The sequence below is a fragment of the Pinus tabuliformis genome, chromosome J (genome assembly GCF_031772625.1).
Source record: "Pinus tabuliformis cultivar Carrire ecotype Pingquan chromosome J, CPIR1, whole genome shotgun sequence".
Lineage (NCBI taxonomy): Eukaryota > Viridiplantae > Streptophyta > Pinopsida > Pinales > Pinaceae > Pinus > Pinus tabuliformis.
Window position 1 is genome coordinate 985335678 of NC_142295.1, and position 18621 is coordinate 985354298.

Below are 18621 nucleotides of genomic sequence, written 5' to 3' on the forward strand. Positions count from 1 at the left end.
TACTGCAGCCGTTGATCAGTTTGCTTTTGACATCAGCACTACAGCTGCATTCTATACTTGCAACTTGATTTTGTTGTATGGTATTTGCTTTGGACTGTTACAAATTGCACCCTCAAGGCAATCCTACCCACAGGAAACGGTTGTAGGTTTACGATAGCATTTTAATCTAAAACCTGCTCCAAACATATATTCCTGCCATTTAGGTTGTTTGCTAAACTATTAGGGGTCTACATCCATCAGAGCCATTGATTTTGTAATTAATGCTGTAACATTTTTATTCATGCAATACTCTTCCTTCCACAGTAGACAACATATTTGCATGAGCCATCCATGTCATCATTTTATTTTACCGTAATTTTCTTTCTCCAAGCCAACGGAATCTTATTTCATACATAATCAATTGCTCCTATTGGTGCCCTATGTATAAGCATGGAATGATTTGATCTCCCAAATTTAACCGTACAACTAGTTACCTCTTTTATATACATAGGAGCAATTCTTTGAGAGTTTCTAACAGATACAGAAAAATAATAATAAGATCTACAATTTATCGATCCACTGGTTTATAAATAAATCCTTCAAGCCCAAAGTACAATGAAAGGCAGAACACTGCAGCCACAAGGGAATGTTGTAAGTCGAATGCAGTCAATTCATGAATATTCAGCATCTCTTTATTGTATCAAGGGAAAATTGAACTGACATGTTCAACATAACAATAAAACTTTACATTCAACAAAGGGAAACATCACTTCCTATCACTTGTGTGAAATACAGAGAAATAACTATTGTGGAAAATTTTGCATGATAACTAATTACATGGAGCTGGGTACAAATATGTGTCAAAATGACAACAAAGGGCTCCTTGGTGAAATTTAACCATATCTCAGTGAATCTAGTAATTCAGCACTTGTACTTTTTCGCGTGGTTATTCTCCCAAAAATGTTATTCCCTTTCCGCATCATTGCTACAAATTCATTGAAATCAATAGTCCCATCCTGCAATTCATAAAAAAGAGCATGTCAACTAATATAAAAAAAACTCCTGTAAAACTGTCTAATATTGATTGCTAGACGAAGTTAAGAAACCAAAGACGGAAAAAATGAAGTCATGATAGTCGGACATTCACATGGTGTACTATATTCTGAATTGGAAGGTAAAAGCCACTAAATTTTAGGAAATTTCCTAAAAATAGAATCCAATTCTAACCTAACATGTTTTTCTCACCATAATCATAAATTTCAAATCATGTAAATGAAGCTGAAAGAAAGTGGATGTAACCCAGGTTGTTGGAAGAAATGTTGTTATCCTCCCACCCAGGTTCAGTTCTCACATGAGACATGTTTGAGCTCATAAGGAGTATATCCTTGTAATGGATTTGAGCCTTGTTGTCTATGAATCCCCCAAGAACCAAAACATGTATATATCTTATATGGAATATAAAGATAGTTCTTCCAAGAAGAAGAAACTGAAAGGTTGCACCAGGAATACTGAAGAACATCCAAGAAAGCAATACCTATATCTAGCCAATAATGAAACAAGTTTCTTGTTCATAGTGTTGCTTGAATGTCAAAAGCTAGACTATCCATCAGAAAGAATAGCAGCTTCTGCAACAATTTCATGCTCAAGTAAAGATTGTTCTCAGAATGCCATGAAAATGTGCCTGGTGCCACTTAACTGGGATGCAAATCAAGTGGGAGTCATTTCCAGCAATTTTAAGAATGTTCCCAGCCTAGTACTGGAGACTTTAAATAGGAAGATGCAAGGCTAAAAAGAAATAGGACATAAAAAATAAGAATAAAGTAGCATGTTTCTAAATTCTATGAGAATGAAGCGGCATGTTTCTAAATTCTATGAAATGACAACATTTCAGCGACGTGTGAGGAACGAGATTGCTAATAGATGATGTCAAAAAAACACAGGTTTTCATATATACCACCCCTAAAAATTTAGAAGTTGAATAGCTTCATTAGTTGGTTATTTTTAGCAGATTCTATATGCTTTAGTAAGGTCTACATCCTAAAGGCCGTGTTCATTAAGTGTTGAGGGCTTTATACATACCCTGTTAATGTTTCTATTAACAAAAAACTTGTGCAGATTGAAGTTGAACTGACTAGTGCATATTTGTAGTTTTTAGTTTGTTTGCTTTTAGTTTGTATTCATTGGACAGGATGCTTTGGGCACTCATTGTATTTATGTCATTACTTGCTGTTCATTTGAATCCCATTGACCTAATTTGGTCATTTGTGGACATTGATATAATTTCATTTCTCAAGCTATGTTATTTATGTCATACATTGTTTTGCAATATCACTTTCCTTAATCTCTTCTAGCCTCTAACAGCCAGCGTGAAGCGGCCCGAAGACAGATTTATCAGAACTTTTCTCATCTGTTTCTGGGAAAAAATACATTATCATCAGAACCACTAAAGTTTTTCTGAACAATACATGAAGGTTTTCATCCATTACACACAAATGGCATACTGCATCTCATGCAGAATTCCAATAGGAAGAACAAGGTGTTTGGCACATTCTTTCTTTATCAAATGTTGGGGATTTTGATGAAAACACTCACATACACATTATTACTCCTTCCAAAAAAAAGCAGAGCAACTTTTTCATTTGAAACTCCAATTACTTGCATCCTCAAACATTTTTTCAGTCTTCCTATGCTCAATATGACCTTTAGAAACAGTGAAAATTGCAGTCTGAAGGAATAGAGGATTCTAAGACAAAATTTGGAATCCACAGACACAAATTCAAGGAAAGATGTTCTTGCACACCAACGTGGAGAAATGTACATGATGCATTTAATTTAAATAGAATATATGCTAAGACAACAACATACAGGTTTGGGTGCTTTGCAAGAAACAATCTTACATTATCTTGGTCCACTTCTCGGATCATTTCTTCAAGCTGAAAGTCCTCAATACCAAATTCATGGCATGCTTGTTGTAGTTCATCAAGAGTAATATATCCACTTGAATCTTTATCGAAGTAGGCAAAGGCAGCAAATAAATGGTCCTCACGTTCAACCTTGTTTAGATGCAAAGTAGCTGCAACAAATTCTCGATAGTCTATAGTACCATTATTGTCTACATCAGCCTGCCAAATTCATTATGATACTGATAAGAAAACATTATTGAAACCTAACAGTATCCAAGGAAATAGATTTGTCAAGAACAAGTGGTGACAATATCCAAGCCATAGGCTTCTCAAAAGGGAACAAAATAGAGAAGACGGAATTTTGTGTATTTAAATATGAGATTCGTTGCAATCCACAGCTATTGACACTTACCGCCTCCATGAGTTGGTGAATCTCCGACTCCATGAGATCACAACCAACTCTTTTTAGACCCTCCTTGAGTTCTTCGAAGGTGATTGAGCCACTGTTATCTGTATCTATCATATTGAACATCTCCTTTAGACCAGCAATCTCCTCTTCCGACATGCTTTCAGCTATAACCTGAAATAGGCAACAATTTTCATCAGATATCACTCTTATCAAACACTAAAATTGTGGAAGCTCGGATGCTTCTCGAATTCTTATTGTCATGTACTCAAAATTATCATACTAGATATATTGTGCAGAAATGCATGAAGCTACTGAACACGGACTTTCACTGTACAGACATGCAATGGTCAAGAAACAACACGAGACTCACATCATTATCTGGACAAAGCAGCATATGCAAATATATATTTATTGTTTAAATTCAAAAACCGTTCCGGGCAATGATATTGAGGGAAAAGTTGTATTAAGATTGAATCAATGTACCACTTGACATCTTCGACCTCAAACCAAGGAATCCAATATTTCAGCTGAATTTGATCACAACTAGGTACAGTGTTAAATAGATTTCTAAACCTTACTGTAGAATGCAAGACAATTGTGTTCAGGCCATAACAGGGCGACAAAGTGAAAAGCTGAATAAAGGCCACTTAGCAGATATATAAATTCTGATATAAACAAAGTTATACTTCTCTATAATTTCTCACAGTAACACATAAAGAACTCTGCTAAGGGTAAATATGGTTGAAGATGTTTACATCTTTCCTATTTCCACCATTGTTTAAAGTACCTGCAAAGATACTTTACCAAGCTTTTTCATCACACATTATACTTTAATTTAAGAAAACATTATTTATCCTTCATAACAGTAGGTGCAAAACAGCCTTAAATTTATTTCCCAGCAGTTATTTTACACCTAGCACAGGAGAGCCTAAATGTAACTCCTGCAAGTAATTAAAATAAATCGGCAACCATGATAGAATCTTACCCGCAAAGCCATCTTTTTAATCTTGTTCATTGCAGAAAATTGCTTCAATCGAGATAACACTGCAGAATCAAGAGGTCTGTCTGGAGCAACACCATCCTTTTGAATCCAAGGGTGGCCTGGATCATAAAGTAGTTGGGAAATAATTCTATATTAGAACAAGAGATTCAATGCAACCTAGACAAGCTTCAACCATATCAGTAAAGCATCCTCTGTTCAAGCAATGAACTTTTACAAAAACTTCATCTTTCAAGTTTTGATCACTTAAAATGCTATGATTTGTCACTCTGACTCACTACAGCTTCTGCTGCTGTGAACACTTATCTTGTTCTAAACAAAATGTACTTACATAGGACTTGGTGTGCTTTCAATCTCTTCTTAGGATTTCTAACAAGCATCTTTCTAATTAAGTCCTTGGCACTTTCTGAAATCGCAGGCCATGGTTCTGATGAGAAATCAAGTTGACCCTGGAGGACCTGCTCAAAGATCCCTTGTTCGGTTTCTGAAGGCATGGAAGAACATTTATACAATAGGGATGAGTATGGCTCCTTGAGCTCCAAAGTTTCATCCATTGTGCTTGAAGGAATATTATAAGTCAACCACCTTACCTGCCCAAAATGGAGGAACTCCACTCAGTAGAATGTAGAGAATGACTCCAGCACTCCACACATCAGCTTCAGGACCATAATGTTTGCGCAGAACCTCAGGAGCTACATAATAAGGGCTACCAACTACATCACTAAATGTCTCTCCTGCCAAAAAGAAACGCATGGCTCAATGAAGTGTATGGCTCTGTAAAGTTATGATAAAAAAAATGATGCGGTGCTCTTAGAGCAAAATAAATACATAATTTCCTTCTAAGAGTTTAGGGAGTTTAATTTCCCCATGCCTGTTAGTGCAATATTGATGTAAGGTAAAATGTTAGTAATCATATGCACACCGAGATAAATCATAATATGAATAAAATGAAAATTGAAAATCTGGCTTTTCAATTTGCTACATTTACTGTAATTTATTGTATCGAAAGCTTCCTCAACCAGCTATGTTTTAACTTTCGTGATTCATTTCAATCTCAGATTTGGAAGAGCAATTAAATGGTTTATAATTCCTAAGATGGTTACATATTCATGACTGCCATCCCATAAACACCATTACTTTATTCTGAAAGCATCTTACTTTCTAGTTGTCTAAGCAGGATGTTCCAAATGGTAGATCAATATCTCAGTAATACTGCAAATTTTGTTTTAAATTCATATAAAACAGAATAAGTTACTTATTTGAAAGGGACATGATATAACCAACAATATGATGGAGAGTGTCCTACAGTCTGAAACTCTTTTCTTTCTCTATAATCTAGTAGGTTTAAGTAGCTTTCCAAAGAGATTCACTATTCCATTTCGAGTAACAGCCTATAATGGGAATAATCAGTGTCTGAAATGCAGACAAAATCATATACTCGATGAATGTTCATTTTGAGGAATAGGCTTAATAATAGATTAGAAAACAGAATTGCATTGTTGAAAGATAGAGCCATGCACTATGTCGAACAAAATACACATAATAATTTTTACCAATGGGGAGAGGAAAATGTATGTAAGGCTTCATTGGAAGGACAAGTGAAGAAAATTATCTTCAAAGGGGTGGGTTGGTCTTGACTCTATTGCAGGAAAAGCAAATATGAGATTGAATAAAGGTTTTTTCATTTCCCTCTAACATTAATCAAGACATGTAAGACCTGATTGAATTGCAAAATTTAGAGCCATGCACTGTGTCGAACAAAATACACATAATAATTTTTACCAATGGGGAGAGGAAAATGTATGTAAGGCTTCATTGGAAGGACAAGTGAAGAAAATGATCTTCAAAGGGGTGGGTTGGTCTTGACTCTATTGCAGGAAAAGCAAATATGAGATTGAATAAAGGTTTTTTCATTTCCCTCTAACATTAATCAAGACATGTAAGACCTGATTGAATTGCAAAATGTTAATTTAATGAACAGATAAATTAATATTTTGATTACTCCAAATGGGAAAAAAAAAGCAAATAACTCCAAACTTGGTGACTTCTTACAACGTAAGACCTGTTGTAGTTTTCCCTAAGGATGTAGTTTTACACTATAACTCATCATTATAACTGACCTATAATTAATAATGTTATCATCATTGTTATTAGTAATCTATCAATACTATTATCCCTTCATCAGGTATACTACACATACATAAAATTTAGAAGCCATGGCATGATAGCAATTCAATGCTACACAGAGCATTTCTTCCCATGAACCAAAAGATAATAACAGGATACTATGTTTATTGAATCCACCTCAAATTACTAACAGCTTGAAAAAGTTTCGAAACTTTGGGGGTGGGGGTGTCTCAATTCACTAAAAAGAAAAGTGGGATTTGTATCTAATATAAAAAAAAAACCTCAATGATCAGTTTTCCTGTCACTATCCATGTCTACTTACAAGAAACTTCAAAATTGTCTTTACAACCATACTGAAAGTTTACTTAATGGGTCATTCCTCCAACTTCAACCGCTTAAAATCCCATTAACATTTTAGGTATAACAATGCAGATGTCAATGTGAACTCAATCCACTGGAAGAAACCATTTCCATGCATTACATAGGTCCTGGCTGCCTACAATAACTCTTGGAAAGAAAGCAGCTTCCCCAAAGATCCTATTGTTAAAAGCATTTCAAATTCACTTAAATTATTCCAAGGGCTTCAATCTCATGAGTCACTTGAAGTAGATGTGAGAACTAAAAAAGGAAATCAGTAAAAGCACTAGCATCTTTGGCATCTAAATACCCATATTTTATATTTGTGAGTTCAGGGACAAAAAAGTTTAAGCCTCGGCAATGTTTTAGGGTCACAATTCATAGCTTAGATGTAGTTCCGGGAAAAAGGGCACCAGTAGTGTCATAACTTAAATTCCTATGTAGAAATCAAGTAGACAAACATCAGAAGCTTCTTAAAAAATGAAACTGTATCTGCATGTGTAGTATGTAGTCTAGACCTCAATGCCTTGAAGGTCTTCAGGGAAAAAATGACTGAGATATCAACGTCCCTCAGATTAACTGGTTTACCTAGTCTTTGAAATTACAATTTCTTTTGATTCCTATATCTATTCTCTTACGCAATTTCCTTGCAAAGCCTTCGGGGTCATTTTTGAAAATGAATGGCTGATATGTGGACAGTTAAAGGCATTAGGACATAAGATTTACTGGCATTTCCTTCTTGTCAAAAGGCGATGCAGGGATGCTTTTAATAGAAAAGTCATTCCACTCCACATGCGAAAATTCGGAGTTCATATCAGACCAGAGGCAATACAGTTTACAGCAGGTATAGGGTTCTTCAAAAAGGATACAGACTCAAAATCGGTGCCAGAGCGGTCTCTCCTCGCTTATGTAGGAAGGGGTAACCTGCGTGTTCATGCATTGACGTACTGATGTATAGTTACTCAATGTATTATTTTCTATGTATTGGCCACATAAAGGTCAACATTTTTTGGAGACCAAAACAAAAATTTAAATTAAAGAAATAACAAATAAACAAATAAAACAGATTTCCTGGCAAACCACAGTTTCTGACTGAAACCACGCTTAGAAACTGCCTCCTCCTAACTTGCCTTCAGAAAAATTAAATGCATGATTACAAAATACAAAAGATCTTCCATCTGGGCATTTTGTGAAGCATGTGTGCAAGTTGGTGAGCAACATGAGAATGCAGATGCCTAAGAAGCATAGAGCTACATTTGAGTGCTGAAATCACCGGCTTAAAATAAAAATAGCCCTTCAACAATGGAATTCTATGGATTGGATCACTGATCTTCAAAATAAGATCCAACAGAGAATGAACAGAACAAACCCCTCTTTAAGCCCGCTCCTGGATCTTTATGTGGAAAGACCATCAGCTTATGGATTAAATTATTCCAGCCCCGAAAGACATGACAGTTGAAGAAAACAAAGGGTGTGAAGTGGCAGCAGGCATGTGGAGAACGATGATCATGTTTAGAAATGCCTTCTCCCAGTCCATCTATTTGGTGAATAAAATATAGAATTGCAAAGTGCAAGAGCTTGAGGTATTTTTTGGTGCAAAGTTGATGAGAAAGTTACAACAGCTTTTCATCGATTGAAATTTGGTGAACTGAAGTTTGAACCACAAAACTGCCAAATACTGACATAAAGCAGAAAATGAAAAGAACAAACCTCTCTTTGGATGAGTCGTGGATCTTTGAGCCTGCCTTAGGTCACATGTGTAGACACCATCAGCTTATGGATTGCAAGATTCTGGTCCTTAATTGCATAGCAGCTAATAGAAGGAGAGTATCAATGTGGAACAAAATCCAAATCATGGGACATGCCACAATAGTACTAAGACTTACAATTATTACAGACATCACATAGATAACAACAAGAAGCCAAAGAGAGAGTTGAGACCACAATTGCAAGACTATAATAGTTGTTATCTATGCAAAATCTATAATAATTGTTATCTATACAACTTAGGTGGGGACAAATTGGTGCAAGTCTTAGGTTAATGTGATAGCATTCTCCTGATTCTTCTTGTGGTTTTGTGTCAAGCCTTGAGGGACCCTCTTTAGTTTGTGGTTACTATATATGCAATGACTATTATAATGGCAAGTCTTGCCACTCTAATACAAACCAGCCCTGCAATTTTGTGTACATTTAATTGTTAGAGAAGCTAAATGCACTATACAACCAACCTAGGTGGGGGTAAATAGGTGCATTTCATTGAGTTGATGGGATAACATCAATCCCTCATTCTCCTGGTGGTTTTGAATCTTGATGTCATGCCTTGAGAGACTTCTTTAGCTTGTGATTGTTATCTATGTTATGTCTAAAAGAATTGCAAGTTTTGCTCCTGTAATTCAAACAAGACCTGCTCTTTTATACTTATTTGTAATCATGTAGTCATTAGAGAAGAGAGATGCACTATAAAACCTAGGTGGGGTAAATGGGTGCAATTACTTCGGCTGATGTGATAGCATCCTCCGTGACTCTGCTGGTGGTTTTGATGTCCTGCCTTGAGGGACCTCTTTAGTTCATGGTGGTTATCTATATGATGTCTATAATTTGCAAGTCTTGCTGCTCTCATTCAAACAAGCTATACAATTTTGTATTCATTTAGTCATTAGACAGCCTAGGTTGGGGTAAATGTGTTCAAATCCTTGGTTGATGTGATAGAATACTCCACTCTGCGTTTTGGAGTCATGTCTTGAGAAATCTCTTTAGCTTGTGGTTGTTATCTCTGCCATGTCTAAAAACAAATTGCAAATCCTGCTGTCCTAATTGAAACAAGATCAGCAATTTTTGAAATCATTTAGTCATTAGAGAAGAGAGATGCACTAGATAGCCTCGGTGGGGAACAGATAAATGTGTAAAATAATGCGGTGAATCTAGACGCTGAATTGAATTCGTTGATTATGAACAATTGCAGAAACCCATCTAGGCCCGGAATTTAATATGCACGCAGAGGTTTAAAAGTTTGAGGATGTATTTATTGACTTCACAAAAAAAGCCAAGCAGAAGTTTTTGGACTGCAACTCCTCAAATATGCAACCTAGCGCCTGGCGTAGAATAAATATTATTCAAAACCGACCTATTCCTGGAGAACGATTCTGGCATAAATTTTGGTGACTCGTAGTTTAGGAGTGTACACAGAGGTTTTGTGAGGTCTCTGAATTGACCCAAATGCCTCGAAAAGCGTAAAATACATTGAATCAAGCAGAATTTAAATTATCCCCTGATTCTGCCGAGAAGAGTATTTTTGCGTTACTTTTGGAGAATGTTTCTAATTCCACCTTTGAGCTTCAACATCCAGAGGCGCATGTCAGACCTAGATTTAGATGGTTTTTAAATGCAATTTGAACATTGGACGAGATGTTGTATTGATGAAATGGATGTTTAGGAAATCAACCAACCTGGTTTGAAGAAGACGGACAACCCAAAATCTATGCTCTTGAGGGGGGAATCCTCGCTTTTGTTGAAGAACAAGAAATTCTCTGGCTTCAAGTCCCGGTGCATGACTCCCAGTGAGTGACAGGCCTCCACGACGCCGACGATCGTCCTGGTCAAATCGGCGGCCTTGCGCTCACTGAAGTGGCCCCTCTTGACAATCCGGTCGAAGAGCTCGCCACCGGCGCAGAGCTCCATGACGAGATGCACAGAGGTTATGTCCTCGTAGGCGCCCTTGATGGTCACCACGTTGGGGTGTCCGGCCAGGTGGTGCATTATCTGAATCTCTCGCCGGACGTCTTCCACGTCCTCCTCGGCCGTCAGCTTCCGCTTGGCAATCGATTTGCAAGCGTACTGTTTCCCCGTGGATTTCTCGACGCACAGGTACGTTGTCCCGAACTGGCCCTGGCCCAGCCGCCGACCTACCGAGTACAGATTCTTGAGGAGCTCCGTTTTCCGCTGCAAAACGGAAAAGCCCCCGCCAGCGGGTGCCACGCTGGTGCTGTTGCTTCGTCTCATGACGGAAGAAAGCTGCGGTTCGGGAGGCTTCACGGGCTCCTCCTCCGTCGGTATCGATGGCTTCGGCACCTCTGGGATTATCACCACGGCCTCCGGCGGTTTGCAGACCGCGGCGCTATCTCCACCGTCCGCTGCTGCCGGATTGTTATGCTGGTGTTCATGTTCTTGCTGACGCTCGGAACCGAATTCGCTGGAATTTTCGCCATCTGATCGCCAGAATCTGTAGAAACGCGCGGGTAGAAATCCGTTCTTGCTCAGGGCAGCGCCCGCGCATGTGTTGCCCATTGCATTTCTAGGCGGTTGTGTTCATTCCTCTGTTCCCTGATCGGCCCAGGAACGATTCCTGCCGCATCCTGCTGGGATTTTCTTGATTCTTGATTTATAATTCGCTCAGAAATCAGTCCGATTCATCATCTCCCAATCCTGATTTTCTTGATTCTTGATTTTCTTGATTCTTAATTTATTTTTCGCTCAGAAATGCGTCCGATTCATCATCTCCCGATCCTGATGCGAAAGCCGAGCGCCGATGCTCATCCCTGAACGGCAAAATCACAGACCAGTGATCGAAGTGCGGAAATGTCGGACTCCTTGAAGAATTCAGAATCGATTTTGTGCAGAGAACTCTCTGGGAAATTAATTATTGAATGGAGAATGCATTGCAGGTTGAATGGGCTTTAAATGGATATGAATGGCACTGGTGTGAGGGCAGGGGAAGGAGTTTGGTAAGGGACTTTGTCAACGAAAAAAACCTGTAAGTTTACCGAGTCGTTGAGATGGCAGCGAACAAGTTATATCAGAGTAAATGTATATTCAATGATGAGCGGATAATTCTGATGAGCGGATAATTCTGTGATCGAGTCCACAAACGCGCCTAACTATAAGCGAGTGGACTTTCAGGAAAAAAATGGTTTTCGTGGCAGTTCTGTTCTTGAAAATGGAAGGTTCGTTCCTGGTGGTGACGCAGCGAGATGTCTCAGAGTTTACTGGTATGAACGGTTGAATTGACTGCGGAGAAAAACAAAGACTACATATAATATTTATAAAAAGTTCTCTATCACACGACCTAATAGTTTTCTATGGTTGGTCTAAGCTTGCCTGGTCAGGTAATTTTAGGTGTTAGGTTTTTTTTTTACTATATATTGAAATGGTTGGAGGTGAAGTATTGGGATTGTATTAATTGTTTGATAATTTTAACCATTATAAATTTTAGCTTATTGAATATTAAAATTCTAAAATTATGAATGATTACAAATTTAAAATAATTTTAAATTAGAAATTAGTTTAGATTAGTGAATGAAAAAATATTACAAATTTAATAAATAAAAAATAGAGAATTAATATTTAATTAAATTTGGGTTTTAATTTATTGTATTTATTTTTAATTTTGCTTATTAATTATGTTTTGATAATAATTATTATTTATTTGTATAAAATATAAATTAATATTTTTATAATATATTAAATGTTTTTTTTTATATTATTTTATTGGAAAAGAGATTTAAATTTTGTTATCAATGAAAATGTTAAATATAGAAAAAAACATAAAGAAATGCCAAAAAGATAATGGCTAAATTGGAAATAGAGAAAAAAAAGGTAGAACAATGCTAAAAATAAAGAAAGATCAAATTAAAAGGGGATATATATAAAATATGAAAAAGAAATGTATGAATAATGGCAAAAGTTTTTCTAATGGTTTTTCCTCTTTTAAAATATTATATATTAATAATTAAATATATTCATATCATTCCATGGATAAGAGGCTAAAATAAATATATATTGGTATATTATTATAATTATTAGATTTTAAAATAATTATATATCAATTACAATTAATAATTATTTATATAATTTTTTTTAAAAATTATATATACATTTTAAGATTAAGGTCAAATGTTAGATTTTTTTTTATAAATCTTAAATGTTAGATTTTTTTTATAAATTTTATGAGTAGATAATGCTTTTCTTATTTAGTTGTTTTTTACATAGAATCAATTTAAATCTATTTTAATTTCAGATTTATTAATCACTCAGAGGGGAAGATCAAATCTCTTTTCACTCTAAAAAAAAGTTTGCATATTAAGAGATTTGATCCTCTTAGCCCTAGGTAGATTCGAGATAAGATTGATCTAAGATGGTTTAATTCCCCCTTTAAATAGGCTATATTCCACATGAATACCATGAGTCAATGCCATGGGCCATTTTTATTTTTATTTTTATTTTATTTTTGTAAGGGTTTTTTTTAATCCAGTTAAAATATTTACATTACATTATATTAATGTTTTCTATTTATTTTTATTTTTATTTTATGTAATTTGACTCAGTGAAAATATTAAGTTTGACCATTTATTATGCACTTTTGATACTATAGAATCAAGTACGAGGAAATGTTGCAATAATGCATAAGATAAGGAGATAAATCTAATAATAATAATAATGATTCAATTAAAAAGGTAAAAAATAATAAAATCTATTAAATTCAATTCAATTTGTTATATTGTAATTCTATTTTTACAAATAATTACAAACAAATTTTTAGAAAAAATCATCATATGCATAGTACAATAAATTAAATTTAAATAATACAGGGACAGTACGAATGCTTGGGAGGGGGGTGATTTATCACACTGTAGATCAAGAGGAATATTCCTATGCTTAAACCTAGGAATTACCACCAACAACCAAGCAAAAGCACATGCACTTCTATAGGGTCTCTATTTGGTAGCAAAATGAGGTATTCAAGACATCATAATCCTAGGAGACTCGACAACTCTTATAAGTTCCCTCCTACCAAATATTAATCTTCAAGTAATCATCAAAGGGATCTATCATACCCTTGAAAGATTTAAAATGAAAGTGTTATTTCATGTCCATCAACACAACAATTGGAAGGTAGACCGCCTTGACAATGAGGGGTAATTATTAGCAAAAGAGTGGCTGAAATGTGATCTGAATGTTGGGAAAACTTGTTAATGCTATGCAAGCTCCCTCATCAGTATTAAAAAAATGTGTTTAGAATCGTCTCAAATTAACCAAAATGTGAGGAATTATGTGTAAGTGTTGAATGTCTTTTATGAGAAATTTATGAGGTTAATTAGATGTTTAAAACACATATACAACAAGTAAATTGCAAAGAAGTAAAACACAGCAACTCATAACACAAAATTGATAAAGGAGTTCACCCCTCCTGGGCTACATCTCCTTGGACCTACTTCAATGGCTAGGCCCTCTTTGGATTAATGGTCAATTCTCTAATTACATGCACCTACAGTGCTCCAATGGCTTTTCAACCTGCTCCATTAGATTCAGAAGACCCAAAAACCTCAGAAATGATTATCCAAGCTTTGCAATTGGACTTCAGTTGATCTAGGCTTGACCTCCTCTCCTGGTGGCCCTAGGCTTCCTTAAAATTCAATGTAGAAAAATCACATACAGAAGTGTCTTTCTGCCTATGCAACCTGTTTCATTGTGTTCAGAGCATCTAAATCATCTAGGAATGAATCTTTCTAAGCCAAAATTGGTCGAAAATTGCAAAAGTTATGGCCTCTTCAGTTTTCTCTAGGAAAACTCCACCAAATCTAGAGAAACTCTAGTTAACCCCACCAAAAATGGAGCAATGTCGGATTTGTCGAACTTGCCAAACTGCCGCCAAGTTAATCTGCGCTTAATTAATGGGATAAACATGGTTTAATTAGCATAAAACTCCACTTAGCGCATTAAGTGCATGGTTAGCATTAAGCACTGGCTCCTAGTTTTGAGGTGTTGGTCACATGCGGAGGGCGCTGGCCCGCAAGGTTGGCCCTCTCCTCCCCCAAACTCGTCAGCACTTAAACTTTAAATAGACCTTCCAGTTAACCCCACCAAAAATGGAGCAATGTCAGATTTGTCGAACTTGCCAAACTGCCGCCAAGTTAATCTGCGCTTAATTAATGGGATAAACATGGTTTAATTAGCATAAAACTCCACTTAGCGCATTAAGTGCACGGTTAGCATTAAGCACTGGCTCCTAGTTTTGAGGTGTTGGTCACATGCGGAGGGCGCTGGCCCGCAAGGTTGGCCCTCTCCTCCCCCAAACTCGTCAGCACTTAAACTTTAAATAGACCTTCCACCACATATAGGTTAAGTTTAATGGTTGTGGCATAGCAGTTGAGCGTGGGGCTTATGTGGGCGAGGTTGCGGGTTCAACTCCATTGGCCTCATAAATAAAATTTTACTCAACCTTTGAGAGGGCTTGCCACTTGTCAGCCTCTTATTGGTCCACCTCAAATGCACTTGACCAATAATATGCCAACACTTGTCACAATCTTATTAAGCCACTTGTGGGAATATTCCTTGGAATATTATTTTTACTGACTGGGTTGTATATATGCCTAGTCAGCATCCCAGTCAACATGTACCCAAAATTTTGCATGTCTGACAAAGCATACAGAAGTCTCTATCTTTCTCATACGAACTCTGTTTTGAGTGAAACGAGTTGCGTTGGGATCGTATCGCCGAGATGGGCGCATTCGTTTAGGTTTCAAGCGATTCTGAGAACTTTTATTTTTGAGCAAATTTTTGCCCCTAATCCAGATTCTAATCACTCCTTCCCACTGACAGGATTTTTGACCCACAAAAGTTGGTTATCTGATGATAGTTGAATACTCTTCTCCTTCCCAAGTTCTATCAATTAATTCTACTTGGAAAAATCTCCATGACAACCACTTGGGTTCACTGACATGCCTTGCCTTGCAAATGGCTTGGCACTTCAACCAATGTTCTCCTTTTGTTGCTAACCCAATCCAACACTTGCTGGCTTCTTGCTGATTAAACACCCTATTGTACCAAAGCGATCCCTCGGTGCTTGGAAAGCTGACTGATGGCCTTCCCACTGAGAATCATGTTCCTCCTTTGCAACACATGCATTCGATGCAAGCTTCTCCTTGGAAACCAATTTTCCAAGTTAAGCCCATATGAGTGAACTACGACAACAAGTTCCGATATCTAAAATAACAAGAAAAGAAATGACCATTCTTTTACCTCCACGGTTCCAAATTCCACATCTGGAAGAATGCATTTTCCATCTCTTTCGCTTCTTAGCGTCAACACATCAAATGGTCTACAATGGTTGCAATTTTTTTGGCATTTTTGTCCACTTTCACTTCTTGATTCCATCATCCTCCAGTATTAACATGTTGCTCATGTCATGATTTTAGAATGAAGGCTAATCATGAGCCTCTTGCTCAAGCGTGGACCTTAGAGCTTTCAACATCCTCTTGTTTTCCATTTCCACTAGTTGTATGCTTATGAGCATCTTCTTGCAAAGTGGGTATAAATTTTTTGCATTCCTCATGAACACAAACTTCACAAGCTTGAGGTAATGAACATGTAATGAAATTCCTTCTTGGAACACCTTCATGTGCCTCCTTAGCTTTGGAGCATTCTCCATCATGTTGTCCATAACCAAGACCCAAATACCTAGGCCTTTCCTCAACAACAATTGGCTCAACTATGCCTTGTGCATGTTTGCTAACCCTTTACCTTCATAGCCCATCTTCATCAATAATCTGGACCCTACTCCTTTAGTGTGCCTTTCAAAAGCACCAAGGGGGGACTCTCTATCGTATTTGGTTTTCCTGGTAGGATTTTCTTATTGCTTATGTGTGGAGGGGCTACATGTCACCCTCCCTTGATTTGGAAAAGCCTTTGATCTATAGGTGTGGCACCCTCATCTAGCCACTCAAGGTTCTTGCTCAGGAAGTAAGCAGTGTGGGCTCATTATGGATTCTGTGAAAGATGTTTTGTGGCACCGTCTTTTAGGGTCTCGAGGATATTTTCACCTCCATGCATCATAAAATAAAATAAATTGTAAAAAAACAACAACTCAATGCTAGTTCCTCCACCACAATTGCGGAAGCCATCATCAAATTACATGTGAGGGTAATTCGCAAGGAAGACGAGTCAACTCAACTACGAGGGATGTTGGAGGATCTTAACCTCAAGGTCAATCAAGAAGTGGCCAACTTTGGTAGTAAATGTGTCCATTGCTCTGAGTGTCTTAATCATCAAGTAGATAATGTTGCTCACTCGGTTTTAGGGCTTGTCCCCCAATGAATTGGCTAAATAAGTTGTGTCCATGTTATGTACATGTTTGTTTTTTGTGAGTATCTTTTGGAGTCTCTTGGAGAATTTACAAGTTAGCGGTAGTACCTTAATGTAATGCATGAGCAATTTTGGTTTACATGTTATAGTTTTGTCTAGTATAGTGCAACTAACCACTTTGGGTACGAACACAAATTTGTAATGATTGTATAGCTTTGTCTCCCAATAGAGATTTGATGAAATTAAATATATATTTGAGTTCAAATTAAAGTAATAATAATAATAATAATAATAGCAAATATATTTTCAGCTCGAGTTTAAAAAAAAATTATTCATATTCATAACTATATTATTTCATAATAAATAATTGAACAATTAAAAAAATTAATAAATAAACATATAATTAAAAATAAAAACATATATCTTAAAGAAAGAAGTATATAAAATATGAATAATAATTATAAATTAAGATACATCTTATTACATAAATTAAAATATGTTTTATATCTGTAACTATTATATTACATATTAATAATTATAAATATGAATAATAATTATAAATTAAGATACATCTTATTACATAAATTAAAGTATGTTTTATATTCGTAACTATTATATTACATATTAAAATAAGCATATAAATTTAAATTTAAATTAATAGACATATAAAAATTAATAAACTTACCCCGGATGCGGGTGCCTTTGATGCGTGAGAGGCAGGTGGCTCGTCACATGGGCAGCTGTCAACCCGGACGAGCCACGACATACCAGGACGCTGGTGCATTAACTCTGACGGAAGGTGAAGCCATCGGGATGTTAAGTCTGGTTCAGGCGCCATTCAATGCGCAGCAACAAACGAGGAGAATGGAGCTCAATAAGTTCGAAACCTATGTCGCTTTCCCGCATTCCTTTAAGCGGTCCGAGCAGACACTGGCAGAGACAGAACATTCTCTGGCTCAGTGTAGGATTTCTCAGAGGGATTCTGTTACGGGGGATAATCGACGGATGCCAAAAGAAAGGCTCAGGATGAGTAGTCGCCGCGGAGGTTCCAGGGGTCGTTCTGCCACTCAGAGGCCTGCCATTTCGCCCTCCTCCTCAGTGGAAATAACTTCCGAGCAGAACAGAATCCCAAGCAGACCAGCAGGCCGTCGCAATGAAAGAGGCAGGGGAGAAATTATGGACTGTGGACATATGGAGCACCCGGCGGTTCGCTATCGGATACCCTGCACGCTGGAGAACAATACGCTCATCGTATCAGTCACCGTGGAGCATTGCAGCAATCTCAGGGGGCAACTGGAAGACCTGACGGTGCCAAGGGTTGACATGCAAGTTCCCAGAGTTGATATGAGGCGACCAACTCAAGCTGAAGATGCTGGCCCCAGTGAGCCGGTTCAGAAGTTGCTGCGCTCAGATACGGAGGAAACCAAGAAGCTTAAAGGTCTAGCAACGGACGAGCCTCACACTACCGATGAGGAATAGCTCAGAAGCCACTCTGTTTTCGCTGCCAGGAACGCTACTCTCTGTCCAACTCTTTCTGCTCACTTTGTCTGTCTGTTATAGGGTCTATGTCCACCGTGAAGGTTTATATGTCCACAGTGTCAGTTTACGTGTCATCCATGTTGGCTTATGTGTCCACCGTGTCAACTTATGTGTCCACTGTATCGGCTCATATGTCTACTGTGTCGATTTAGATGTTGGTTATGTCGGAAGGAAGAAAAACTGGTCCCTTTTTGCACCAGTGTTGCTCTGAATGGTTAGTCATGGGGAAA

At 37.1% G+C, this 18621-nt stretch overlaps 1 protein-coding gene across 1 annotated transcript; it reads right to left on the reverse strand.

Moving 5' to 3' along the window:
• Nucleotides 1-649: 649 nt before the first annotated feature.
• LOC149230160 (calcium-dependent protein kinase 26-like) lies at nt 650-11740 on the reverse strand. Its single transcript, XM_089378874.1, has 7 exons — nt 10222-11740; nt 4882-5025; nt 4623-4775; nt 4277-4392; nt 3295-3462; nt 2877-3101; nt 650-995 (listed from the first exon to the last, which is right to left on the reverse strand). Exons 1-7 carry the CDS (start codon nt 11057-11059, stop codon nt 873-875), a joined length of 1767 nt encoding a protein of 588 aa, XP_089235000.1. The 5' UTR covers nt 11060-11740; the 3' UTR covers nt 650-872.
• Between the last annotated feature and the right edge of the window lie 6881 nt (nt 11741-18621).

Excerpts from the sequence above, each read along its gene's own strand:
- LOC149230160 (XM_089378874.1), bottom strand. The coding sequence starts at position 11,059 with ATGGGCAACACATGCGCGGGCGCTGCCCTGAGCAAGAACGGATTTCTA. Across the intron at positions 5,026-10,221 it reads GTCCGTCTTCTTCAAACCAG|GAGAGACATTTAGTGATGTA; the intron begins GTTGGTTGATTT and ends TCTTTTTGGCAG. Across the intron at positions 996-2,876 it reads GAGAAGTGGACCAAGATAAT|GATGGGACTATTGATTTCAA; the intron begins GTAAGATTGTTT and ends TATGAATTGCAG.